The sequence below is a fragment of the Branchiostoma floridae genome, chromosome 13, assembly GCF_000003815.2.
Source record: "Branchiostoma floridae strain S238N-H82 chromosome 13, Bfl_VNyyK, whole genome shotgun sequence".
Taxonomy (NCBI): domain Eukaryota; kingdom Metazoa; phylum Chordata; class Leptocardii; order Amphioxiformes; family Branchiostomatidae; genus Branchiostoma; species Branchiostoma floridae.
This window is the reverse complement of record NC_049991.1, coordinates 11,012,094-11,038,714: the sequence shown is the minus strand read 5'-3', so window position 1 is coordinate 11,038,714 and position 26,621 is coordinate 11,012,094. Positions and strand designations below refer to the sequence as shown.

General features: G+C 41.4%; 1 protein-coding gene and 1 long non-coding RNA gene across 7 annotated transcripts in view; one reads left to right on the top strand and one right to left on the bottom strand.

Annotated features, from left to right (window-relative positions):
• LOC118428942 (protein sidekick-2-like) overlaps positions 1-26,621 on the bottom strand; it is a 52,516-nt gene that overhangs the window by 9,248 nt on the left and 16,647 nt on the right. For 2 of the 6 annotated variants that reach the window (XM_035839237.1, XM_035839240.1), the window contains exons 2-37: positions 20,533-20,802; positions 20,045-20,195; positions 19,776-19,909; positions 18,631-18,742; positions 18,307-18,497; positions 17,825-18,106; positions 17,090-17,095; positions 16,481-16,597; positions 15,967-15,999; positions 15,080-15,250; positions 12,321-12,599; positions 11,938-12,072; positions 11,578-11,622; positions 11,003-11,170; positions 10,686-10,756; positions 10,156-10,387; positions 9,845-9,960; positions 9,340-9,541; positions 9,077-9,175; positions 8,705-8,896; positions 8,198-8,497; positions 7,723-7,793; positions 7,249-7,477; positions 6,820-6,935; positions 6,383-6,578; positions 5,945-6,058; positions 5,520-5,729; positions 3,949-4,150; positions 3,615-3,718; positions 3,191-3,261; positions 2,655-2,886; positions 2,244-2,359; positions 1,842-2,031; positions 1,493-1,636; positions 1,049-1,210; positions 558-686 (exon numbers count right to left, since the gene is read on the bottom strand). In XM_035839237.1, coding sequence (XP_035695130.1) covers positions 558-686; positions 1,049-1,210; positions 1,493-1,636; positions 1,842-2,031; positions 2,244-2,359; positions 2,655-2,886; positions 3,191-3,261; positions 3,615-3,718; positions 3,949-4,150; positions 5,520-5,729; positions 5,945-6,058; positions 6,383-6,578; positions 6,820-6,935; positions 7,249-7,477; positions 7,723-7,793; positions 8,198-8,497; positions 8,705-8,896; positions 9,077-9,175; positions 9,340-9,541; positions 9,845-9,960; positions 10,156-10,387; positions 10,686-10,756; positions 11,003-11,170; positions 11,578-11,622; positions 11,938-12,072; positions 12,321-12,599; positions 15,080-15,250; positions 15,967-15,999; positions 16,481-16,597; positions 17,090-17,095; positions 17,825-18,106; positions 18,307-18,497; positions 18,631-18,742; positions 19,776-19,909; positions 20,045-20,195; positions 20,533-20,802 — 5,592 coding nt within the window. The remainder of the gene's footprint in view (positions 1-557; positions 687-1,048; positions 1,211-1,492; positions 1,637-1,841; positions 2,032-2,243; positions 2,360-2,654; positions 2,887-3,190; positions 3,262-3,614; positions 3,719-3,948; positions 4,151-5,519; positions 5,730-5,944; positions 6,059-6,382; positions 6,579-6,819; positions 6,936-7,248; positions 7,478-7,722; positions 7,794-8,197; positions 8,498-8,704; positions 8,897-9,076; positions 9,176-9,339; positions 9,542-9,844; positions 9,961-10,155; positions 10,388-10,685; positions 10,757-11,002; positions 11,171-11,577; positions 11,623-11,937; positions 12,073-12,320; positions 12,600-15,079; positions 15,251-15,966; positions 16,000-16,480; positions 16,598-17,089; positions 17,096-17,824; positions 18,107-18,306; positions 18,498-18,630; positions 18,743-19,775; positions 19,910-20,044; positions 20,196-20,532; positions 20,803-26,621) is intronic. The other 4 variants (XM_035839243.1, XM_035839241.1, XM_035839238.1 and 1 more) reach the window with 4 other exon arrangements.
• Positions 12,709-14,610, top strand: LOC118429051. Its single transcript, XR_004832704.1, has 2 exons — positions 12,709-13,150; positions 13,608-14,610. It is a non-coding gene; the product is annotated as an uncharacterized LOC118429051 (long non-coding RNA).

Below are 26,621 nucleotides of genomic sequence, written 5' to 3'. Positions count from 1 at the left end.
TTTACAGTACGCTCTAAAAATTAGAGTGATGCGCATGCGCGGCGAGGAATCATGGGTAACCCGTGACCTTTCAACTTTGGGAGCTACCAAGTGAGGCTACATGGGGGTGGTCAGGCTCAGATACACCTGAAGTCCTTCTTCGATTCAGTCTACCCCACAACGAGGCATGCAGGCACAATTATACCTGTCCTGCACAGGTTAGTACAATTTCTAATTCTAATTCACTGCACAGCACAGAAAAGAACAAGAATCAATGATAAGTCCTGGTGTTATCAAACAAGAAGTAGGTGTTTAAAATGGCTTTAAACAATGATTAGAGTAGGATAAACAGAGCTTATGTGTGATGTGCCATTTGACAGGCTGAGCCAGTTAACACTGCAAAGGTGGTGTGTTGGTAGTGTATGACACAAACTCTGCTATCCAGGCTCTGTTGGCCCCTCTTAGGAGGCCGGCAGCTGTTGGGCTGGCTGCTATAAGCGAGATCTAATTAGGCTAGTGCATTGGCTTCAATACTTAAACAACACAGTTGGAGAAATGCATGAGAACAGCTCAGTCACCTTCTGGTCTCTTCTCCACCACATACTGTGTGATGGTGGAGGATCCGGTGGAGGACGGAGCAGACCACTGCAGGAACACAGAGTCCTTGTCAATCCTCATGGAGGGCTTGGACGGAGCACCTGGGCCACCTGCACAGACAACAGTACACACATCATGCACTAACAGTACACACATCATACACCAACATTGGACACCAACAGGAAAGAAGATAACAGAAACAAATGGAGACATATCATTTGCTTTGTGACAAGAGTTGGCCTGGAAATAATATTGAAGGAAAAATATTGCATACATTTTTAATCACCAGAAAAATAAAATTAACACATATTCACTGTCTTATTCTAAATCTTCAACTCGGAAAAAAACACCTTGTAATTAATTGGGATTTTATATTTTCTTCCTAATCTGAGAGAATCACCCTGTTAAATCACGGAACTTCCAAAAATACTTCTAACCAATGTATACAATTTTTAAGTAGTGCTGTTCTTACCAATGCCAGGTCCAGTTGTGTAGTTCCCTATGACTTCATCTCCATACCCGATGGCTGTCCGTGCACGCACACGGAACACGTATCTGACCTGCTCCCTCAGTTCCTTCACATGCAGGCTGCGCTGTGTTCCCACCACATCCACCATCACTGAGGTACTGATGCCTACAGAAACATAACACATAAGAAACTCCACTGAAGCATAAAAGCACACCAAAATTTGGTATGGGCAAATACATTTCACTGAACGATTTTGTAATGCACAAAAGTAACTTCTTGTTTGTCAGCAAGTTTAAAACAAGATTTACTTCTTACGTCTTATAGAAGACTGCATGTCTGTTCATGTTACTAGGCACTAAAAAACCTCCCAAAAGACATATTGTTTTACTTATTATGGCATGTACATCTCTGTGGCTCAGCAGCACACAACACATATATATAACCTACCTTGGACTGGTTGGTCTGGTTCATAGGAGACTCTGTACCCTGTCAGGGGCCCGTTGGGGTGCTGAGGTAATTCCCAATTCACCCTCAGCTCATTCAGGGAACAGGCTATGGTGGAGAATGATATGGGCCCAGGACGACCAGGCTCTGTAGAGAAACACAACACACATGACATGTCAACAGATTCCACCGGTTTTAAAGACACTTACAGCAAAAGTATAAAAAAAAGCTCATCAGCAAATGGCATGTGGTATATTGCGTTATACAATATTAGGGACACTTCTATTTGAAGCCATATGTAACGTTCTTCAACAGGGGCGGCAATACAGTAGTTGAAAGAGATGGTCTTCACCTGCTTGTTCAGTGCGAGCCCGTACAGCCGGACTGCTGCGGTTGCTGTCCCCTGCTGCATTAAAACAGGAGACTTGAATCCAGTATGTGGTGTAACTGTGCAGCCCCAACAGCCGGTGCTGGGTCACTGGCTGCAGTACTGCTGACATCCGCTCGGTGGTCTGTTTCTGTTCATGGATCCAGTAATGCACCTGTGCAGAAAAGTTCAAACCATACATGAGTATGATAATTGTGTCTACTGCATTTCTTGGTATAAAGTTGCCTGATTGGCAGACGAGTAGAAAATTTATCAGGCGTATTGGCATTTTCACAGAGGATCTATCTCTACAGCTGCAATGACCCAAGTCTGAAAACTATGATTAAACCCCATGCTTTGGGGGAGACATGAAGCTGTGTAGGTTACCTTGTAACCCTGGATGTCTCCGTTGGTTGTGTTAGCAGGTGGAGCTGTCCATGTGATTGACATGGTGGTGGCCTGCACCTGTACAATCTGCACATTGGAGGGTGGCAGCCGAGGAACTGGGGAGAGAACAGAACACATAAGTTTGCTTTGCAAATGCCATAACAACAATAAAATGAAGTATTTCTGTCAGATGTTACTGCACAATTCTCAATAGAAGTTTATCACCCCAATCCTTCATATAGTAGTGTTTTACTATATAATCTATTTAGTATTTCTCTGTGCAAGACATGATATGGATAGCCAATTTCACTGTGAAAACATAAATGTAACATATATTTGTCATGACACTCCTGGACTTTCCCAATCCCTTCCCCAATTGTTCCTTGTCAGTATATAATTGCCACTCTTTACCTGCTGCACCAGTGGTGATCTCCACTGTACTGCTGGCCGGCCCCTGGCCCATCACGTTGAAGGCGTTCACCTTGATTTCATACGTCTCAAACTTCTCCAGGGAAGTGAGCTCGTACTGCCTGACATTCGGGTCGTCCAGCATGATGGTGGTGAACCTGTCGAGTGTCGGCAGCTTACGGTACTGGACACGGTATCCTGTTATGGCTCCATTGTGGGTGTTGGAAGGCGGTGCCTGAGGAGAAAGGTGCATATTCATAACATATATTTGTTGAACAGTTGTCAGCATAATCATTGCCCGCCTTGTGAGAGATATCCTGTGATCTATTTTGGTCTAGCAGAGCTAAGATTCAGCTAGAGGCTGTCAACATACCTATTGATTTTTTAAAGAAGCTACTGAATGCATAAGGCTGCTATGTATTGTTCTTTTCTAATACATATGAATCAAAAGATCTAAAATCTACTGCCAAAGAAAGTGACATAGACATTTGTGCAGATACAGATTTAAAGGCATTGCTTGTTTCATAATGTAGACTTACCCGCCAGATGACCTTGACTGAGGTAGTTGTGTAAGGGTAGTAGTCAGTGATGGTTGGCGGGCCGCTTGGAGCTGAAATGAAAGGGTTGAGGGTGTCAGGTTGGTACGTCTCTTTCACACTCTAGTAACACGTACATGTATACTTAGTGGTGCAGAAGACACAATGTTGTGGTTCAGTTTTCAACATTGTAAAGGTAACACTTGGGCATGTGTGACAATCAACACTTAAATCTGCTCAGTACTTATAACAATGCCTGGTTTATGAATAATTAGTTACCAAAACTATTTATGTCAGTATTTATGTTCTATGTGTCTACAGATGGCTTTGTGTGATGTTCTTCAAAGGTGGGTTGATAAAGGCCAATCGCCTGAAGCAAACAATAGATAAATGCTCCATAATTGAACATGTTAATGTAGCAGCTTACCTGCTTGTAAAGTGGTGAACGTGTTGGACTCCAAACTCCAGTCACTTTCACCAATATCATTGCCTGCTCTGATGCGCACCTTGTAGGTGGTGTAGGGCTGCAGACTGGGTGGAAGCAGAACAACCATATTATCACTCAGTGCAAAAACAATTTATGCTAGTCATTCCTTACTGAACAGCTCACATCTGTAGGGAATGGTCTCATAACTACATGTATCTATTCTATAGGTCTTCGTATTACATCATTTACATTTTACAAATGGTGAGAAGTGTACATCAAAGAAACAAAAGACACCTAAAAGAATATACTTCATGTATGTCCTTCATATACTTACTCTGTCAGAACATATACTGAGAGCGAGGGATCGACTTGCTCCGGTCGGTTGACCCATGGCCCGCGGGAGCCCTTGTACGTCTGTACGATGTAATAACGCAGGGGAGCGTTTCCATCGCTGCTCGGCAGCCATGTCATCGTGGCCTGGCGGGACCGGACCTCGTCCTGGGGGACTGCAGGGCGTCCAGGTATGGATGGGCGATCTGCGGGGAAAACGGAGTAAGAAATAAGAGATGTCAACAACTCATGCAATTTTAACACTAAGTCTTTTTTGTACAAGTAAAACGTTTCTCTGAGCAACACTAAGAAATCACCATAGACAGAATTTGATTCACTGAACCAACGCGGAATTCTATTATCTTTTATATATGTCACAGGGGAGATTGGAATCCAGGGGGATTCGGAATCCTCCTAGGGGAGATTGGAATTCCAATCTCCCCTAGGGGAAATTGGAATTCTTCTGTATTTCCAGTCTCCCCTAGGGGCATTCCAGATTCCCCTAGGGGACATTGGAATTCTTCTGTCATTCTACTGCAATTCCAATCTCCCCTAGGAGAATCAAGAATTCTCCTAGCTAAGGAGAGATTGGAATTCTACCAGAACTATACTCAAGGATGTTACACTATTGTCACTTTTACAATTATACTGACGGATACCAAACTTGTGTCACTTCTACAACGTTAACTACACTAAAGTCTGACTAGTGAAATGTACTGATCTGAATAGGTGTGAAACTGTAACATCTTGAAACTGATTGATATTTTGGCATTTTGCCACTATGATCACTTTTCAGTTGTTATTGTTCTTCCAAAGTTGCGAAATGATTCTATGTCAATGTTAACTACACTGAAGTCTGACTGTTGAAATGTACTCAATAGCTGTTAATTTTGCCAAATTTTGAACTGCAGGCTTTGATTGGAATATGACCTCTAAAGTATAGAGTCACTAACTTATAATGACATATGCAAATGTGCTAATTTACATATTGGTGACATTTGCATACCATTATATTATTATGAGTTAGTGACTCAAATGATTCAGTCTACTTTCCAAAACAATTTCATCCATCCATAAAGCATAAGATATGATGATTTATTCTTAGAAATAATTATAAATCCTTTGTTGCATTGTTTGAAACTCTGAATCCATTCCTGGTAGATTCAAAGATTATCCTGGTAGAATTCCAATCTCTCCTAGGAGAGATTGGAATCCCAGTAGAACTCCAGAAGAATTCTAATCTCCCCTAGGGGAGATTGGAATTCCGATCTCCCCTAGGAGGATTCCAGATTCTCCTAGGGGAGATTGGAATTCTGATCTCCCCTAGGGGAGATTGGAAATCCAATCTCCCCTAGGAGGATTCCGAATCCTCCTGGATTCCAATCTCCCCTGTGACATATATATAGTTTTATGACTTGTAACCAGCAGTATGTTATCATTGAAAGTAATTATAGCTCTTTAAGGACAACTGCACTTCACCTGAAAGTCAAGTCTGCATATTACCTGTAATCCCAAGCAAACCTCATGCATACTAATTTCAAGCTAGGCAGAAAGCAAAAGCATAGCAGGACTCACTTCTCCTGTTAGTGGTGTAGACCTGAACAGTCTCTGGGTCTCCCCAGCCGTGACGGGTCTTGGCAGTGATGCGGAAGTTGTAGGTTCTGTCCCTGGCCAGGTTGGTAACAGTCAGGCTACGGTTGTTAGCACCGACGGTCTGTTCCTGGTAGTTCACCTGTCGTTTCCTACGGTTTCTGGAGTCAGCAAGTCCGTACTCCACCCGGTATTCTGCAAATAAATCAACAACAGTTTGCTTGATCTTCAATTCCTAGCATGCTATAGATAAGCATATGCCCTAAATTACAATGTGAAATTACTATTTTCATGTACTGCTACAATAGCAAAAATCACACAGCACTATTTCCAATTCTCACTACTATCATGTGAAATTTGCTTTTGATCCATTATGTGATATTCAACTTCAGCGGGAGGGTTGCTCGTACCTTCAATAACACCGTTAGGCTCCTGAGGAGAATCCCATCTCACAGTAACAGATGCTGTGTTCCCAGCGGTGAATGTCACAGAAGGGAACATGACGTTTCCAGGTGAACCAGGGACTAAGAAAGAACAAAGAAAACAAGTTGATCAACATTACTAATCGAATCTGTATTAAAAAAAAGTATTAAAAACAAATTAAAAAAAGAACAAGAAATAGTCATGCCCTCAAGTACTAGAGCTATCAACCCGTAAATCCACTTTTTATTGGAACTATCGCTGATTGGAACTCATTACCAGCATGTTTAATAGAGGCAACTTCACTAGACAGTTTAAACAATAATTGCAGCAAAATGTGCAAAAGTCCAATGTAATATAGCCACTACTGTTGTTATACATGCCTGTAAGCTGGGGAGTTATACCGGCTATACATATACAGGACTCACCATCATCCAATGTCTTGATAGTCTGAGGATCTGTAGGCACGCCGTCCCCTACCCGTGTGAATGCCAACACTTGGATGTCGTACTCCACAAACTTGCGCAGGCCAGTCACCAGGGTGCCGTTAGTGTTGTTGCCGTTCACCTGTTTGTATTGGATTTCTGCATTCCCCTGCACATCTTCAGATTCTGTGTACATAACCTGTTGGGCAGAGGACAAATTTCTAATGGTTAAAACAAGTTTGTTCAACAAACAAAGTATAACGATCTTAAATTTGTTCAGCAGGATACTTTGTACATGTATATGTACATGTATGTCTCATTGAAATAATGAAATCAAATTATATTTTGTTTTAAATTGTTCTCTTTCTGTACTAGGAAATCACAACTCTATTCAACAATGAACAGTGCCATCATCTCACACATCATACAAAAGGTGTTACCTTGTACCCCAGGATGAGCCCGTTCTCATCACTCTCTGGAACCCTGCCCCAGGTGACGTTGATGCTGGTGGGACTGGCAGCGTAGGCTGATACAGGGTCAGGACCTGCTGAGGGAACTGTGGGGGGTACAGAACATCACAGTGTTACCAGAACCACATCTTGTATCTTAGCATTTTGACCCCCCATGCAGACCAAGTTGTTAAGTTTCTTTTCTACAGGTCTTAGTCCATAAACTCTAGGAAAAAGGTGCAAATATGGCTCAGATGATGACAAAAGCATGAAACATGGCACAGTGTTGTATACATTACTAGAAAAGATTTCATGGATAGAGCAAACATGAACTGTCCTTTACATGGCAACTTGTCTTACTTAGCAACCAGTATCTTAGGATGCCTGGGGCTACTATTTGTACAAATAGTAAAAACTAACCTGACTCTCTTGTCCGCTCTACCACAGGCTCAGTCCATGGACCACTCCCTACATCATTATAGGCCTGAACCTGCACCTCATAGGCTGTCCATTCCTCCAGACCCTCCAGGATAAAGTCAAATGCCCAGGGGTCTGTGGCGTGAGCCTGCTGGATCCGGGTCTCATTCAACTTGTTATACTGGACAAGGTACCCCTGCATGGCACCAAACCACTCGTCCTGGGATAAGGGCTGGGGAAGGGAAATACTTTTGGTTTAGATTCAAGCAATGCATTCAGCTGATGACAACGTTGAACAGGATTTTGGTTAAAAGTGCTTGCACAAACAGTTTTAACACTAACTATAGAATAAATTTTCAATCATCTTAGTCTTTGGGAACAATGCTATGTGTGCAGAATAACATTTCATTTGTTCAAGTGTGTAGCACTAAAAGATGTCAAAGTAAGACTTTATTTTCCTTTGCAGAGACTACTTACCACCCAACGGACTCGAAGAGATGTCTCACTGGCCGGAATAAGAGTCACATTCCTGGGCTTACCAGTTGGGGCTGTGTTTGAAAAAAATTTCACATATAAGATTTATTTCCAGCTAACACCACAAGACAAACTACTTCCTCTTTCTTGAATCATAGCCTTACTTACGACGCTTGTATTCAGAAGCTTGTGTTCTAAGCCTCTTTTAAACTGGCTCCTTGTAAATCTGACATACTTTTTACAAACTACACTGGCAAAGTCAACAAATTTAGATGAAACTATATACGAACCATACTGCTCGTCACAAACCTAAGAAACTTTGCACTGCTACACATTAAATCTTTTATGTTCAGGAAAGATAAATTTCTAATTTATGCCATCGCAGACGCAAAGACTCACCGGTTTAACCGACCTTTATGTAAGGGATATATGTGACACTTACATGCTGATATATGTGACACTGTTTTAAGACACTTACGTGCTGAGATGGTTCGTATCCTCCTGGTCTCAGGTGTGTACACACTATCTCCTACCACGTTGGAGGCCTTCATCCTAAACACATAGTGCGTGTACGGCCTCAGGTTGGGTATGGTCAGGGAGAGTGCATTCTCATCATTAGAGATATACACAACCCGCCACTCTGGGTCTTCCCCAACCTGTGCTTCCACGGTCCACTCGATAATGGAAGTCTTTCCGCTGTCCCCAGGGGTGAACTGGATGTAGACCGAATCTGTTGTCACTCTTGAGATGGCTACATTTTGTGGGGGCTCCGGTCGCTCTGTGGTTACAGAAAAGTACTTCAATTATAAACGACGACACATTTTTTAATAGCACAAACTGTTAGAATAACTTATAGGCAATGTGAACTTAAGTAGTGCAAGTCATACAAAGCAAGACTAAAGTGACTATTTTCCTACAAAAGCTACAAGTTGCTTCATACACAAGACCGCCCCTTGCTGTATCCCTGACTTCCCAGTACACTAACCTGGAACTTCTCCTGAGGTGATAGTAGAGACAACAGCAGGTCCAAGCCCCACTCTTGTTCTGGCACGGACATCAATCTCATACTTGGTGAGCCTGGTGAGTCCCGTCACGCGGTACTGAAGGGTGTCGTTCTCTACAGGGTACACCTGACGGGTGCTGGTCAGGTTAAACTCCTGAACACCAACCTCGTATCCTGCAATCACAAAGAAGGAGAAATTGTACCTACAATCCTGAGACATCAATGTTCTTTGAGCTATATCAGACAGATGACTCCCCAACCAAGTTGTTTTGTTTTTAAACATAGGATAAGTTCTCACCACATTCCAACAAACTGTTAATCTACAGATCTAAGCAACTCTGTTGAGTGCCTTACCCAGCAGAACGCCGTTCACGTCTCGTGGCTGCCTCCAGCTCACAAGGAATGACTCGTCAATCACCTCTGTAAAGCGCAGGCGGTCCACAGGGCCTGGGTCTGGGGAGGTAAAGGGAATGGTCGATAAGTGCATGCATGCAATTTTATGTACTTAATCATATGCATCTATGCAACTATAACAAAAATTTAAAAAGTCAATTTTTCTTTCTCCTCATGCTTGTTACATAAGGGGTACAAGATAAATGTCTAGTACAGGTACTTACAATCTTCCAGTGTCCTGACCAATATCAGATTACTCAGTGGGCCATCGCCCACACTGGTGTAGCACAGCACACCGATGCGGTAGCGAGTAAACTTGCGCACGTTGACCATGTGTTCTGTCTGCTGGTTAGGTCCAGGCAACACCAGCTGGGTGATGTTAGCGGGATGTCGCAGGGGGTCCCTGTCAAACCCCCAGGCTTTCATCTGGAAAACACATGAATCATGGTTACTATGCCTGGATTTATATCATATCAAACCATGCAAGACAACACAACATTTTCCTGTGGAGTTTGTTGAGGATCACAGCAACATATATCTTTTGTTAGTGGTCTTGCTTGAGCGTACAATTAACAAAAAGCAGGAATTTTTAACTCAGTCAGTCAACATGCAGGTTCTTTTAGCATTTTGACGTTGCAATGTAAGAAGGACATTGTCAAATACAAATTGTCTTTTTGGACCAAAACACTATATTACACATATATACGAAGCCTATATACGCATGCCCACCTTGTACCCTTGGTTGATGCCATTGATGTAGGCAGTGTTGCAGCCTCTCCAGGTCAGTTCCAATACAGAAGAGTTCACAGACGTAACCTCCTGAAGTTCAGGTGCTCGGGTGGGAACTATAGGATACAAAATCAATGTTATGATAACCGGTCTTTTCACAATACTGTCCGATTTTGTTCGAACACTGCTTTATGGTTTCAACAGACCCACTATTGCTATAAACCGGATATCATGAAGTCATCCATATGCATCGGCAAAGGAGTTTGTTAACATTGTCATCCCATGCAACAACAATAACAATGTCATCTTACCTCCTTCTGCAGTCCTCTGAGTGATAGGATTACTGTACACCCCAACACCCTCTATATTGTAGGCAGCTATGCGGATCTCGTATTCAGTGAAGACGATCAGACCATCTAGCACGTAGCTAGTCGCTGATGGATCGGTGATGTTCCTTTCGTCGGCAAAGGATCCCAGTCCGATGATGTTGTAGCTGATCATGTAGCCGTACAAGTCTCCATTCTGGTTCTCCTCTGGTGGAGCCTGCCAAATGGAGCAAGTATGTACAAACAATGTATCAGTACAAGTGCATCAACAATACCAATCTTACAACGCATTGCGACTTAAACAGACTATATGATCTAATTAAACCTGATACAAATGTACAACCGTTTTGTTTATTCCAGGTCTTAACTGAATGAAAACCACTAATATTTTCAAAACTTCTGTTTTATATTTCATCCAGATAAAGACAAAATAATGACTTCTTTGTAACCATTGGGACAATAATCCTATTAGTATAAGAGCACCACAATGTCTAACACATAGTGTAATGACTCACCCTCCACTCCAGCATGATGGACTCAGTGTCACGGGCACTTGCCAGCACCCCCTGGGGAGGAGCATCAGGTACTGCAGGAGGGGGACAGAAAAGTTATTATGTCTGGAACTGTAAAGTTTTTAATCCATGTGCACATCTGTCACTGGTACTGACTGTACAAAGATCTGCAGGCTCAAAGAGCTCCATTCTTGGATAGTTGTATGGTAATGATAACATAGGCAGCCAAATATAACGTAAGAAGTAAGTTTTAGAAGTCAAATCCTTACAAAATGAAGTACAACCTTTTTGGGACATATCAATGGTAGAATGCACCGTACCTTCATTAGGAAGTCTGACTCTCGGTGTGGGGTCACTAAATGGTCCATCGCCGATGCGGTTGACAGCCTTGATGCGGAACTGGTACCCCATGGAGGGGCGCAGGTTCCGCAGCACCAGGCTGGTGGAGGCAGGGTCTACGCTGGACTGCATCACCGCCCAGTCCTCATCTGGGAGGGGACAGACAAACTTAGTATACCAAGTACACTTATATACAAAGTACTCAGCACGGCAAAGTTTCAAATAGCATGCCACACAGCAAGCACTCATTTATTATGCCATGGGTCAAACAGCTATCTCTGATCTAAAGTTAGCACATACAATGTAGTCTGACCACGGCACACTGACAAGCTGAGTTAGCTCACATAAATGGATTATGGTCTGTCATAGTGTGTGTCAAAACAAGCAAAATAAAATTGTGAAAGCAAAAAAAAAAAAAAAATCACAAGAAATCAAAGTGATTCACAAGTTTTGAGGGGGATAGAGTATAAAAGCAAAGAGAGTTAGTTGGGTCACTTGACCTGCAGAGGACAGACAGAAGGAAAGAAAGGCCAGGGGAGCATGACAGGACACTTACCTTCACTGGAGAGGGATGAGGAAGGAGAGAGTACAGTACTCCTTTCTGAAGGATACAGAATAAACCGAGAATTGAACTTTCAAAGGAAACAGAATAGAAACTATTCTATACTCTAGCAAAAAGACTCCTCTACGTAATATTCTACCGTATTGATCTGAGATATCACATTGAAGTCTGATAAAAGGTGGCACTTCACTGCAATATAATTGTTTATATTTCAAAACTCTCTTGCCCATAACATACATTGTAATCATGACAATGAACTAACAAAAAAACATTATGTGCATTTGAAAATGCATATGCTGAAGCAAATGATTACAACTGGAACTTGAACTCCAAGCTGACATGGAGGAGACTTACTGTCTTCTTTGACCTCCAGGACGAACCTCTCGATGGGACTGTTGCCATCAAAGGGGATGTCCCAGTTCAACACGATGGCCCTGTTCTCCACATTACTCAGTACAGCAGAAACACCTGTGGGCTTGTGTGGCAGCTCTATAGAGGGCAGGGATACAATAGGTAACATGAAATAGAAAGTCAAACAATAGATCAATAATCAGAAATCCTTTTGTAGAAAGGCAAGCTTGTGGACACTCTTGACCAAGGTCCACTTAAGGGATAAACTTTTACAGCATCCATCCCTCCTAGAACACACTTTATTCTTACCCTGAAATCATAATACAGTAGAATTGTAACTGTCCTATTGCAAAAAAAAACAGATTGAAATCTCAAAGTTCACTCACCTTTCACCAGCAGGTATGCACTAGCTGAGTCATTGCCCCCAGCTGAAGTGACGTTACATGTGTATATCCCCACATCAGCCACAAACACAGATCTGATCTGCAGAGAGCCCTGTGCAGTGATGGTGTAGCGACTGTCGGGTCGGATGGGCTCCCCGTCCTTCCACCAGGACAGGTGTATGGAGATGCTGGTGTCATGTGACACGCCACACTCAAGCACAGCTGTTGTACCCTTGATAACCTCCGTAGGGTCACGTGGGGGTGTCGTGATCTCTGTTTGAACTGCAAAATGAGTAAAAATCTTGTGTTAATAAATGCAACACACCATCAAACCACAAAGAAATCTTGTCTAAAGCTCAAGTCATATCATGATGATGCTGGAGTCTATGGATAGGCATGTCAAACCTACCCCCTTCCCGCATTAGAACGAAGCGGCCCGCGGGGCCGTAAATGTTTTTAAAAAAATCTTAAAAATCAACTGCTTGAATAATGCCAATCAAAATCGTTGTCTATAATCTATGGAATGTTGACTACGATACTATCTTATTTTTAGTTGACAATATCCATATAATAAGGAGCTAAAAATCATAAAAGTTGGAGATACAGCCGGAAAAATGCCCCGTTTTGACGCCGCGCGCGCGGCACGCTATTTCGAAGGCCGCCCGGCGGAGATGCAATTTTCAACTCAAAAGCCACAAGCCGCCGTGCATCGGAGAACTCTGGGAATGATTCCAGGTGAAAGGGCAGAGATCAAGGTTCACTCCAGTGGTTGGACAATTTTGCTACGTCATTCCTGGCGAAAGTTATGTGTCAGAGCAGGGAAACCTCCGAAAGTAAGTGGATATTTTTGCCATTTTTCTTGAATTTAGCAATTTTGTTCATACACAGTGACAAATATAGATATATTGCGATCATCATGGTGTAGTTTCTGTTTCTATTTACGCGAGTTTGGCTTGTGGCTTTAGCGATGCGATTTGAGAGGTTTTTTTGGCAGCCCGCGCACGGCCGTGGAGGGGGAGGGGGCGTGACATCACGGACGTCCGCGGACATTGTCTGCGCTATAAATTCAACATATTATCATAAATTCTGCGCTATTTGACCGCAGAATGGCAGTATATTTTATGTATTGTGTAGAATACCTTTTATAACCGATGATGTGGCATATTTTGTAACAAAAAAAAACGTTTCACTATCGTAAATGATATGTTGCGTGCAGACACGTTATTGCCATGCTCAATGAATTTGTCAGTTGCATGGTATTAATTTCGAGATCATTTTTTAATTTTCTAGTTGACACAAAAGGGACATATCCTGGGCAGATCAGCGGAAACAGCAAAATAGAGACTTGTCAAAACTGCTCACCAGAGACAAGGCTGCAGACACCGAGACAACAGATCAAGTTTTGACACGACATGTTTGGAGTTGCAATAATTGGTGACGAACATTGAAAGTTATTTGATCTTATTGTTTTGATTTTTAAAGAAGAAAAGCTAAGTTAAGAGAAACTGAATAGAAAAGCAACCTACTAATAATAATCAGAAAGTTACTTGAACTAAACAGTTATTTTTTAGAATGGGTAAAACATGTATGCATACTAATTAGCACTTACTATTACTAATGTCATTAATTACGATGTTAATTAGGACAACTGCTAATTAATCATTTGATTGTTAAAAGTTCTTAAAAGTAACATGCAATTTACATCTGTACAACCCATTTAAGTATGCCTACAACATAAATGTGATTAAAAGCCAATGTGTGGATAGTTTTCACCATATATGTATCATTAGCATATTGCTAATTAGCATAAATTCTTAATTATTTATTGATGTTCCTAAAAGTGTGGATACGTTCCTGTACTTACGTCAACATGCAATATAGGTTAGCACTGTCTAGTTTTATTTCAGGGAATATGTAATTCAAATAGGGACAAGTGATACAATTACATGTGTTGTTGGAAGTATTGAGGGTAATAACCCTCATTTGCATATTTTGTAATTAATGAAAACTACAAAAATACTTCACTTTTTAATGATTAGTCTTACTTTGAATTAGAAACGTGAAGTTCTTTCTTAAGCTTGTAGCATGTTTAAGAAATGCAGATTAATTGAATGGTACTATTGTGGATGAGTAGATTTATTAGGGTTAATTAGAATTAATTAATACAAAGTAATGATGATATGTCGAGAAAACAATATCATAGTCTGTCCAGTAATATTATCTTCATGTGCTGAAAATTTGAAGAACATTTGTTAAAGCGTTTGGAAGATACATTAAAAAGTGTGTAAATAACTGTGTGCTTGTGGTCATTTTCGGTGCCATGTCGAGGTCAACTGTTCCCATAGGGCTAATAGATAAGCCTCTTCTAATAAAAACGTCCAACTTTTCAACTTTGAAAAATTCTAGAAAATTTCAGCATTGTCGGATTTCAACACAATAAAAAGCATTGTAATCAGAAGAATCTGATCTGTAATTTGAAAGCAGTTTCAGCAACTTAAACCTTAACCAAAATTTTGGTGTGACATGCCTACTATGGAGAATACTAATGAGTAAAGTCAGTTTGGGATCCCGGACGCTTCGCCCCTTTACCAACATGGCCACCAAACTTGCTGGTTAACGTTAGTGTTTGGGTAAGGGTATTGGGCCAAGTTGGTCTCATTAGCCATGAACTAAGTTAGTAAAGGGCCAAAGCATCTGGCGTCCATCAGTTTTCCTGGACAACAAAAATACTAACGCTACATAAAGAAAGTGACTGTACTCACTCTGCACAGTAAGTGTGGCATTAGCACTGACAGAACCAATGGAGTTGGCAGCGGTGCACATGTAACTGCCGCTGTCCTCCTTCCTGGCAGGAGAGATGAGCAGGTCGCCAGACTGCAGCACCATGAACCTGCCTGACACCGAGGCTACCGTGCTGCCCACCTGCACATCATCTGTAAGGAGTCAACAGGTTAAGCCATGGGAGTATAATAAATATATACTCTTCCTGGTTGTTACACATGTTATGGTTCGGGTATGAGACACAAAATCATCTTCTAAATAGGTCCAGACAGAAGGGTTATGGTCGGCATCAGTGTTAGACTGGCGTTTTGGCATCTTCGGGCATCTAACATATTTTTGCTAGAACCTCCATGTTGCATGAAAATTTTAGAAAAGCTTCACCAACTTGCACAAAAATTATGTATATGTTGTGTATTTCCATACTTTTGATTATTTGAGTTGAAATTTGCCTCTCAAAATGTGGAAAGATGTAACATTACGATTTTTTTTTTTTAAATCAAAAATTCCAAACTTCTCCTGGAAAGTGTTGTCCTAGATTTCTTGCATAGAATTTGCTTTCTCCTTTCACAATGAACACTCTCTACAGTTGAGTTTGGCAGGAATGCCAATAAGCATGCACACATTTGATGATTATTTTGACAGACAAGTAGCACTTTTCTAACAGACAGAGTAGTATCAGTAATGTTCATCACACAGGAAACAATACTTGTGCACTTTCTACATAACACAAAAACATGCGATTTAGATCAGTGGCTATGTTAAGGACTCAGCGGAAGAAGTGCCAAACACAAACACAAAGAAACGTCACACAAAGGAGGTTCAGAGTGACAGGTGAGCCATGCATCTAGTGCAACATTGGTGAACCTGCCTGTAAGGGTCACACTACCCAGCACAGCTGCACCTGTGGGTGGTGTGGAACACAACGGTCACCCTAACATGTACTACATTACAGCTATGTTACTGACAACTATGGGGTAAATACATGTAATCAGCTTCGTAACTACTGACTGAAGGTGAGTTTAGTAACAACATAATTGTTAGAAACGCGTGTTTGTCTAAAAACAGCAACAACTCAAAGTCGATACTAGCAAGATGGTATAACCGTCTTAGTAAAAGTCACCATTGAGACATTACGTTTTACCTGCTATGGGTCTATATACAACATTTGTATTGTCAGGAAAAATCCAAGAAATGCCCAAGATATTTCACATCTAATGTCACTGCAGAAATTTTAAATCAAATTATGCTAAAACTTACAAACTGATATAAGCAATAATCAATGACTTAAGTCTAAAATAAAACTTGCCACACTTGAATTGATAACTTTATTCTGTTTTCAAAAAATTTACTGTACTGGTATCAGAATGGCTTTCGAAGCTCACCTTTGTACCATGTGATGGTCGGGCGGGGCGCACCTTCAGCAGAACACCTCATACGAGCCACACTCCCATCCACGACTGACGTGGGGGCAGGAGGGTCAATGATATTGGGAGCAATGCCTGTGGGCAGAATCATCAGTCATCAGTTCAACCATTGGTAATAGTATATTATTTTGTGACGGTTTTAACACAGTAAAGTTGCCAGTTTTTAAAACATGACAAGCCTCATCTTAAGATGATAGTATACTATACCTTGATGATCTTTGTACCTTCTTGAAACTCAAACTAGTACCAAATCAATTCAAAGCTGAGCTGATATCTATGTCTATCCAACTCCTACTAGCTACTTAGCTAAGGCAAGGAAATCTTCTTCAGCATCAAGCAATTTCGTTGAAAAGATATCGTCCTCTTGTGGCAAACTACTGACTGGACTGTACATACCCCGGTGGCTGACCAGTTCAATTGCGAATTGTGGTATTTTTTACATGCTCAACTGTATACTACTAGGGGTGGTAAGATGTAAAAGATTTGAATCTGGAAATCTGATGGTATCTAAAAGAAAGAGACCTCAGCACAACAGGCTGACAACGGACATAAACAGTAGCTACTCACGCTGGTCTGGTGCATGGGTGGGTGGGAGGATGGAAAGGTGCATGCAGGGAGAGAACGAGACAGAAAAAACATCTCAGACAAACCATTCCCGAGCATCAACCAATCACCAAATGACGTTACAGTTAGAGTTAGAATCAGTTTTTAGCAGGGAGAAAGAAAGAGCAAGGCTGCAGCTGCAATGGACAATTGCTAGAAAGGCTTACATGAAAATGCAGAGAAGTAAAAACATTGATCAAGTTACATGTAGTTGAAGAAGTTTGTTTTGTTAAACACAGTTTGGTAAAGCAGAATGCTGAAGTCAATAAGACAAGACAGATAAGCTATGTGTTGACAGGTATGTCTAATGCTATGGCAGTGTTATCAAGCTCTAATCAGGTGAATTGATCCATTTAAGGCCCTTAACTTCTATGTGAATATCCCTGTCCAGGGGACCAAAAACATTTAAAGCAGAGTTGAGCTAAAAAGAAAACTAACTCTCATGCCACACAGTTAGGATGCATACAAGTTGCTAGTGATAGCTTTATGAGGCACATAGTACATCTCAGGAACTACAGAAATGTAAGTAATGCTAGTGTAATTCTTTTCTAAAACTCTAAGAAATCTGCAATGGATGAGAAATGGAAGGGGAGGAAGCAATAAAAAACAGTTGAATGATGGAAATGATGCAAAAATGAAATTGAAAGGAAATGAATGAAATGACTCCAATGTTGTTGAGTCACAGGAATCTCCACTCACTCTGTACAATAAGCCTGGTGGCTGCGTGTACGCTTCCCTGGGCGTTCTCAGCAAAGCACTGGTACATCCCCTGGTCAGCCTCCCCCAGGCTCATGATGCGCAGCGACCCGTCACTCAGCACCTGGTACTTGTTGCTGTCTGCAAATGATGCGATGTCGACGGCATCGTAGTACCATTTGATGGTGGGCTGGGGCGTGCCGGCAGCCTGGCACTGGATGTCTGTGGAGTGATCTAGGTTTCCTCTCCTTTCGATGGGTGGTCTCCGGGTGAAGACTGGTTCATCTGCAAAATGTCATGACAAAACCTTTATCATGTACGAGTCCTTCTTCCTATTTGTCTTGCCAATTCAAATGGTTTTTATAGTAAGTTTTACAATATGACAGTAAACATCTACATCTTATCTAGGTAGTACACGCATCATCTGAGATACTAATATGACAACAGTAGACATAAGTCATGCAGCAAGCATCATTATTACTGACCATAGATAGTGAGGTTAGCATAGGCAGAGGCAGGACTGTAGGAACTCCCAGCCAGTCTGGCCTCACACTTGTAAATGCCCTCGTCACTGTCCGTAGGGAAATTGATGGTCAGTTTCCTGTTGAAGTCACTCAGACCAGCCGTGACGACCTCGCCGTCTTTCTTCCAGGTGATGGTCAGGCTGTTGATGGGACTGAACAGAATGATAGCATAATCAGACAAACTCATTTTACTGTACACAAAATAAAAAGAGTTTGCTGACAACATAATGCTTAATCACAGGATGAAAAACATGCTCGGATATATTTCATGATACTACAACTTACTTGGCATTAGGCACACATTCAAACACAGCTTGGTTGTCCCCCCTCTCCACATTTTGGTCTATTGGAGGGATCACAATGGTGGGCTGGATCTGTTGGGTGGAACTCACAGACCCTGATAAAGGTAAGACAACAAAAACATGCATGACATACCTATCTATGAAATACCTATATTCTCCATATAACCATGCGAGATATAAATATAAACAAGCACACATAATCTTTAATATCTCAACGCCAGGTGGAATATATTGAAGCAGAAAGTGGACCAGGAACTCAGCTTTGGATCTTGTTACTGCCATTGAATTTGCAGTACTGCAGATGCCTGATAGGTGGAGTCAGTGCAAAGATTGTTTAGACTTACACTCCAAATAGCACGTCACCGGAACGTAATGCGCCTGCGCGAACCCTGGTGGTTTGGGGCTTGGTTTGGTCAACGTTGCATTGAAATCCCGCTTGTTGCACAGTATATGTTAGAGACATGGTTTCATGTAAAACGTACACGGGATTTTACCCTTATATACGCACGTACTTTCTTAAATGCGGCCCTTTAGTAAACCGGGGGTTTAGCAAGGTTTAGCATGTCTATACTTTTCGCGCAGGCGCAGTACGTTCCGGTGACGTGCTACTCCAAATGGATAGGATTGTGGATGTTATTGGTTATTGGGTGGGCCGACTACTCACTCTTTGCAGCCAGGGGCTGAATTGCGAGGAGCTTACAATAGGCGGGGCTAAATCGCAAAGGTCTGGAGCGAGCTGCCATTCGGTGCCACTCAGGTGACCTCAATACGACAGTAATTGCCCCAGGTGCGACAAAGGAACTGTAGGTTTTGGACCACTCACACCGCACCATCGCACGTGTGGCGGGTTCTTTAACGTGCCTGGGGTGTGGCTCTCCCCAGACACGGGACCTCCATTTAACGTCCTATCCGAGGGACGACTCATTTTCACTTGAGTAAAGTGAGGAAAGTCGTGTAAAGTGCCTTTCCCAAGGGCACAAGACCGGCAGCACGGCAGGCGGATTCGATCCCGCGACCTCTCGGTCACGAGGCGAACACAATACCACTGTGCTACGCGGCTTCACCGACATGATACAAATGACAAATGCTCTGTGCAGTTTATTTGTACAGAAAATTCAAGTTACTCACCTCTAACACTCAAGGTAATGGTTTGACTGATTCTGTCATCAGCAACATCATCGTTAGAAGCCCTACATTTGTACTGTCTGGAGTCAGACCCTGAGGAGGACAGGAGGACCAGCCGACCATCCACAGTGATGAACCTACAGGACAATAGGGAATGAAATCATTCTTTCTTCCCTTTAGCATAACAGCAAATTCTACTACTGTTGAAACACCTTGCTGACATGAAAATTTACAATATAGAAAATGGTCCTTCATAAGAACACAAGACTTACCTTGTCCGTGTGTTAGTCTGAATCAGAGTGTTATCGATGAACCATGAGTAGCGAGGTACTGGGACACTGTCTATCGGTGGGCAGCTGAGTACTTTGGGCTGCCCTGCATCCACAGACTCACTGGTCGGGCTGGAGGGAAACTGTCCAATATCTGCAAAGGGGGAGATTAGTTCTGTTCAATGCAAGTTTGCTGCATAGACATAGAGAATATCATGTAGACTGGTACCTCATAATCTTAGCATTTCCTCTAAAACTACTGGTACACAAAATTCCTCTTAAACCCTCAATGCACTTGTTGAAGCAACTTTCAAGATTTATCAGATAATAACACATTACATTCAAAATAATGGTTACATCTTATAGCTATTGCACACTTGCAAATGTAGTGAGAACACAAATGCACTAGAGAATCATAAAACTACTTGGAAGAGCCACTTCAAATTTCCCAACACTCCCCAACCCTGATATATGATGTACACTGTACTTACAGGCAACATCCAGTTGTGCCTTCTTGCTGAGCACCATTCCTAGCGAGTTCTTCACGATACAGCGGTACTCCCCTGCATCATTCTGAGGTGACACATTGATGAGTCTCAGCCTGCCACTGGTACTAAAGCCTGTCCTCTCCTGCCCATCCTTCAGCCACCTGTACTCCAGAGGACTGCTGCCCCTTCCAACACACGCCATATTCTTACTGTTCCCTTCCAGAACAACATCATCCTCAGGCTCTGTCTGCACAGATGGTCCTAACAAGTTATCTGCAACAGAATACAAGAAAATCACTGTTAATTACTGTGATCAATTGCAAACCTATCTTTGACACATCTAGGATAAAAGTACTGTCAACAAACTCCTAACTGAAGAAATCAATCTACTTCTGTTGAATGTCAAGAGGCAATTAAAGTTGGCTGTTTAACTACCAAGCAAAATGTTAAAACATAGTTTGTATAACCTGCCTAACAGAAAATCAATGCCATATCTTGATATGAACATTCCATTCCTCATATTAGGATAAGGTCAACTTCTAAGTTCTAAGCTAATTGGTTAAGCACCTAAGTATGACATATATGAAAACCATCTTTTGATCACAACCCTGGGGAACATCATGTTGCTGGAGCATATAGCCAGGGGCAGTCATGTACAATACCATTTATACATTTGTCATGAGTACTCAGATTACAGGCTGTAGTGATAAGGAACTTGGCATTGGCAGTCTTCAAAGTAAAGACCAATTCAATACCATGTCTTACCAGTCTTATTACAGCACTTTATATTGCAAATTGTTCTCATAATTGCTTGAACAACATTCAAATCCCTGTTTAGATTACATCATTTTGACACTATCATAATAAGATTTCTATCTTCCATCACAATCTGAGCAGCAAAAGAGGCCAATCATTTGTATGCGTTAAAACCTACAGTTTAAACCATGTGTTAAAACCTACAAAAGGACAGCAAGCTATCAACACTGACAACAGGCTTACAAACAATCATTTCCATTCCTGACCATCAAAACGCACCTGTAATGACACCAAGGCACTGTCTAAGGACATATCACTTATCTGACTTGTCATGCAACAAACAATACAAACAATACTGTAAAATGAGTTATAGTATAGTTTTCCCATCCATCCCCACAACATGGCATCTGTCCCAGTTTTCTACAAGGAATCTCTGGAGGAACTTTATCATGATGACCTCTGGCACTGCTGCAGTCTCCTGTGGCAGATTTTGTTTCAGGTTTACATCACAATTAGAACCTCCTGCTACTGTACAGCGAGAAACTGTGATACATTTTCACTGTTATGATAAACATGTTTATATGATCGGTATCATGCAAAGCTTTGCATTTACCTTATATATTTTAACTGATATTAGGAAACAATAAAACAGAAAAACCATGACCAGATCCTCCAACAGGATGAAAAGAAGACAGACGACGGCAGTGCTCAGTAAAGTACTAAAGTACCTAAGTACTTCTCAGCATACATGAACTCTTAGAAATCAAGTGAAATATATTGAAAGATGACTACTCTATCATTACAACAGAATAAAAGCCTTCTCCTGCATCATTTGTGTTGAGAAAAGATATTTGGTACAAATAATATCAGTTAAATATTAGAAGAATATGCTAAAAAGTATAAATCATCCATTCCATAAATCAGCCTTTTTCAAATATTTCAAGCCAGAACTTCATGCCAGACTTCATGTCAAGTCTTTGGCATAATGTTACAATAAAAACCAGCCTATTCCATTGAAAACCTATATCACACACCCTCCACACAGGAGTATCAACTGACCATGTCTAGTGCTGATACACAAACACAACAGCTCTACATGGAGCAGGCTGCTGAAAGAAGACACAGGGTTGCACAGGGCTAATGGAGCATTTAATCCCAAAGAAAACAAAAGGAAAAAGCTTCTTGTTGTCCCAGCTTGGTCTGCTATGTCAAGAAAATATTCTTGCTGATAAAGTTGCATGTCTATTAAACTGAAGACATGTTCAGCCACATGTGGATTTATTGAAAAAGCAACAACAAGGATGACTGGGAAAATGTAATACAGTACATGATTTATCACAAGCAGAAAGTTAATAAAATATGTATGATTTATGGGACTGTAATTAATTATGCACAAACTGTATTCAGGGAGTAGGTAAAACCACTATTAGCCACCTATCATACATACATATGACCTATGACATAGCAACAAAACAAGAAGACTAAACATGAGAACTTGTAGTTCCTGATTCTTATACAGATATTTATGTATAAACCATGGTATGTTATTGTAGCCAGTAGGTACCCAATCTGAGTAATGAGGCCGGTAAAACTATATAAAGAGCAGATAATGTAAACTATGGCCTTCAGTATGCTACAGGCACCCGTGCAGTTAACATCAGTGGTGGCCTGGCAGAGAAAGTACAAGTTACTCTTCAAATCATGTTTGAAATCTAGAGACAACAGATAAGAAATTGAAGTAAGACTACACATCATAAAGAAATTAGCTTGTTGAAGGACACTTAGCCCAGAATATGAAGTAATGGCAACACTGGGTTGCTATTCAATGTGAGACATCAGCTGGCAGTTGTTTTTTTTTTTTACAGTTCTATAGAGCATAGGTCTATACTGGTTTCTTACTATAAGTCAAGTATTACAAGTCATGTTTCTACACACACAACTCATAAGGGCTATAAGCTGTATGGAAGCCATTTTCAAGTTCGAAATGTAGATGTAAGTAGATGTTTTGATACAATTTTGACAAGGATGATTTGAAATTTGAAGAAAGTTGTTTTTCCAAGAACTGCAGATAGTATTATCTTATTATCACATGATCTTATCTAATTGAAACCTTGCATTATGTAACTTTGTTAACACTTACTTTGGGTCATTCTGTATGATTTGATAATGTTCCTATGAAAACCAGTACAGAATATTTGAATCAGTGACCAGTAATATGCAAATCTGTCTCTGACCATTGTTTCTAGCTGGTAGACAGTCTGGGATGTTTATGAGTTTATGTAGTTATTGGGGTCAATCCACCATTCAAACTGCTGGACAAGTCACAGTGGGAGCACTTCCTTATTGTTCTTACCCAGGGCAAGAAACCAGCCGGTTTAACGTGCTTGAGGAATCTCCTCAAACACGGGACCCCCATTTTACGTCCCTTCCGAATATGCTCTTAATCAATTTTTTACAAACACTCTATGATAAAGGCATGGAGACATATTGGGTAAGAACTTGTGCAGTCCTTATACAGTGACAAGCTTTTGCTGGCTGGAAAAGCTATCAAGCCTTGCCTAGAAGGAAATATGGCAGGGTCAGATTCCTGAAATACAAGTGCTAAGTAGAAACTTCCCTCTGAACTTGGGGCACGTGTTAGAGCCACAAAGTTTGTTTTGTTGCTCAAAGTGTAGTTAATATCTAACCCTGCTTTATCATGCTGCAGCATAGATCATTTAATCACACTTTTATCCGGTGCCCCTCTAGGCAACCAGGCAAAAGTCCAGAGATTTGTATCAACAAGTATGTGAAACTATTGACTTACAAACAAAAGGTCTGCAGTAAAGTCTATTGGGATGGTGTATTGTACGGTACATTGTTTGCTTTGGACAAGACCAAAGGTATTTTTCTTGATCCAAGCCAAATACATGAACTACGTTACAAAGTCCTGGTTGTACTGCCTCTGTTATTGTGCCCGCAGGATCAAACCAGTCAGCCAAGTGAGCTGTTCCCACAGAGAACAGGCCAGAGGTCAGCATAGTTCACAGGAGGTGGTAATGTACAGAAATACCTGAGGTGCCAAGGGCTGGGGGTGCCAAGGGCATGGAGATGTGTCCAGGGAGATAACACATAGCACAACATGGCTACAAATCTGAGCCAATTTTTGATACAAACTTCTTGTTTATATAAACAAGGGAATACCAAAGAACTAGAGCACTTATCTACGGATGATTCATAATTAAGCTTGCCAGCTCAGTGATTTATTTATGTCAATAACTAGAAAAGTTTTTGTCAGGTATGGTGACAGTTTCTTCATCATATCAAGGATCATATAGACAATGGTAAGGCAATTACAGAGGAAACATAACATGCTAAAATAAAGACAGTTAGCTTTTACAAGACTGTGGGACCCTCTATGCCAAACACTCACAAATGCTTATCTGTATGTTTCGCACTGAAGATTGAAAAACAAAAAAATGAATACCACTCAAACAGTCAAACAGAAATTTTGGTAAAGCCCTGTAGATAATGTCAATCATCAATCAAGCCCCCATCCCCAGGGCCTGCTTGACTATGTCTATATACAATAGGGGATCTGGGACAACATATACATATTCACTGACAAGGCAGTTATCTTGGTTGTCTTGGATATCCACGGGGAATGTCAACAAATCATAAGCTATCCTGACACTATCTGCTGTTCTTTGTAATTGTATGGGCTTTGCTGATTGGTCAAGCTGATGAAAATTGCTATGAAGAATTTTTGACCAAAGAAGGAAACTAACATTCCTCATTCATGACGCAATAGGTTTTAGATTACAGGGTATATTTGACTATCCAATACATTGTACGTTGATATTTCACAATACATGTATAGCAATGATGGCTTATCAAATATGATTTATATATTCGAGCTATCGATGACAATCCATGGTCAGTACAACATCAAGTGTTCAGGTTTCGGATAATGTGCATGAACTGGCACATTCTCTGTTCATTCCAGAATGTTAACTGTATAGTTATTTGCAGAATCATGTTACAGAAGATAAGAATCAAAAATTGTTATAATACCAATTGTACTAGCAATGTCATTGTGTCATCCCTTTTGTTCTCAACCTCCTACTTCCTGCATTACATATTACATGGGTTCTGCCCACATCCTGTTCTAACTTTGCAGTCCAGCTCAAAACTTCACACTTACACATTAGTACATAAAAACAACAACCCTCCTCTACAATTGAATGTGACAGTGAAAGATCATCAAATACAATCTGTTCAATCTTCACCTTCAACACCACCAATCTGAAATCTGCCAAGTAGAGATAGAAACGTTTTCGGTGGGCAGAAGGTCATGAGTCTAATATTGATGACCTTGTCACAGCAGATTTCCTTCAGGAACCAGAGCAGTGAAAATGTGGGCCTGAGTGAGAAGATCCTTGAGTTCCTGGTACAGAGGGAGTCTTCATACCAGACATTAGTGCCACATGATTGGTGAGAAGGTGTGACCCTAGCCTCCTTCACCGGCCTCTCTGGGAAGCTTGGCAATTTTTTTTTTGGGGGGGGGGGGGAGGTCGATTCGCGATTTTTAACCGGGAATATGCCGGGAAAGGAATATTCACCGGAAAGCTTGTACGGGCTAGGCGAAATTGGCTTCCCAGTAGGCCTGCTACTCTTCGGTATCTACAAACGCAATAATGATTAAGAATGCCTTTCAGACGGCCAATTAATGTATTCGCGAGAAGTTATTCACACTGCCGCGAGAAGTAATTCACACTTCAACGTTAATAGTGCACGGCCACCCCGAGGCGTGCCACAAACCTACGTAACGTTACCGGAAACCGTGCACACGCTGCCTGCCTTTGTCACTTCCAGAGTTACAATAATTGATACAACAGTTTGAATAATTGATACACGTGCAAAACTTACATTTCAGATCAGTGTAAAACATTTTTTCCAGTGGGTTTAAAACATACTTTCATACACCATCGATGATCCGACCGGCAATCTGAAAGGGGAGGGGGGCGAGAGCCGTAAAAAGACGGTCGCTCGATCTCGAAAAATACAAAAAACGATTTCCCACACGTAGTGCAAACAAGCCTTGCCTGATCAGCAACAAGGGCATGAAGTGGCGAGATGACGATGACCATGGTGAGTTCTCTGGCAATCGACGGCAAAATCTGATAGCAGAGCGACTTGCCTTGGCCTGTAGCACTGAGGCCAACAAAACAATCATTGCCTTCGCAGACCACAGCAATGGCCAAGGATAGTCCTTCCCTCAACTCGGGGAAGCTCTTTCGTACATGATGGGAAGTTTCAGCGGAGTTTTTCTACGGTAAGTACTCGTTTTCAAATGA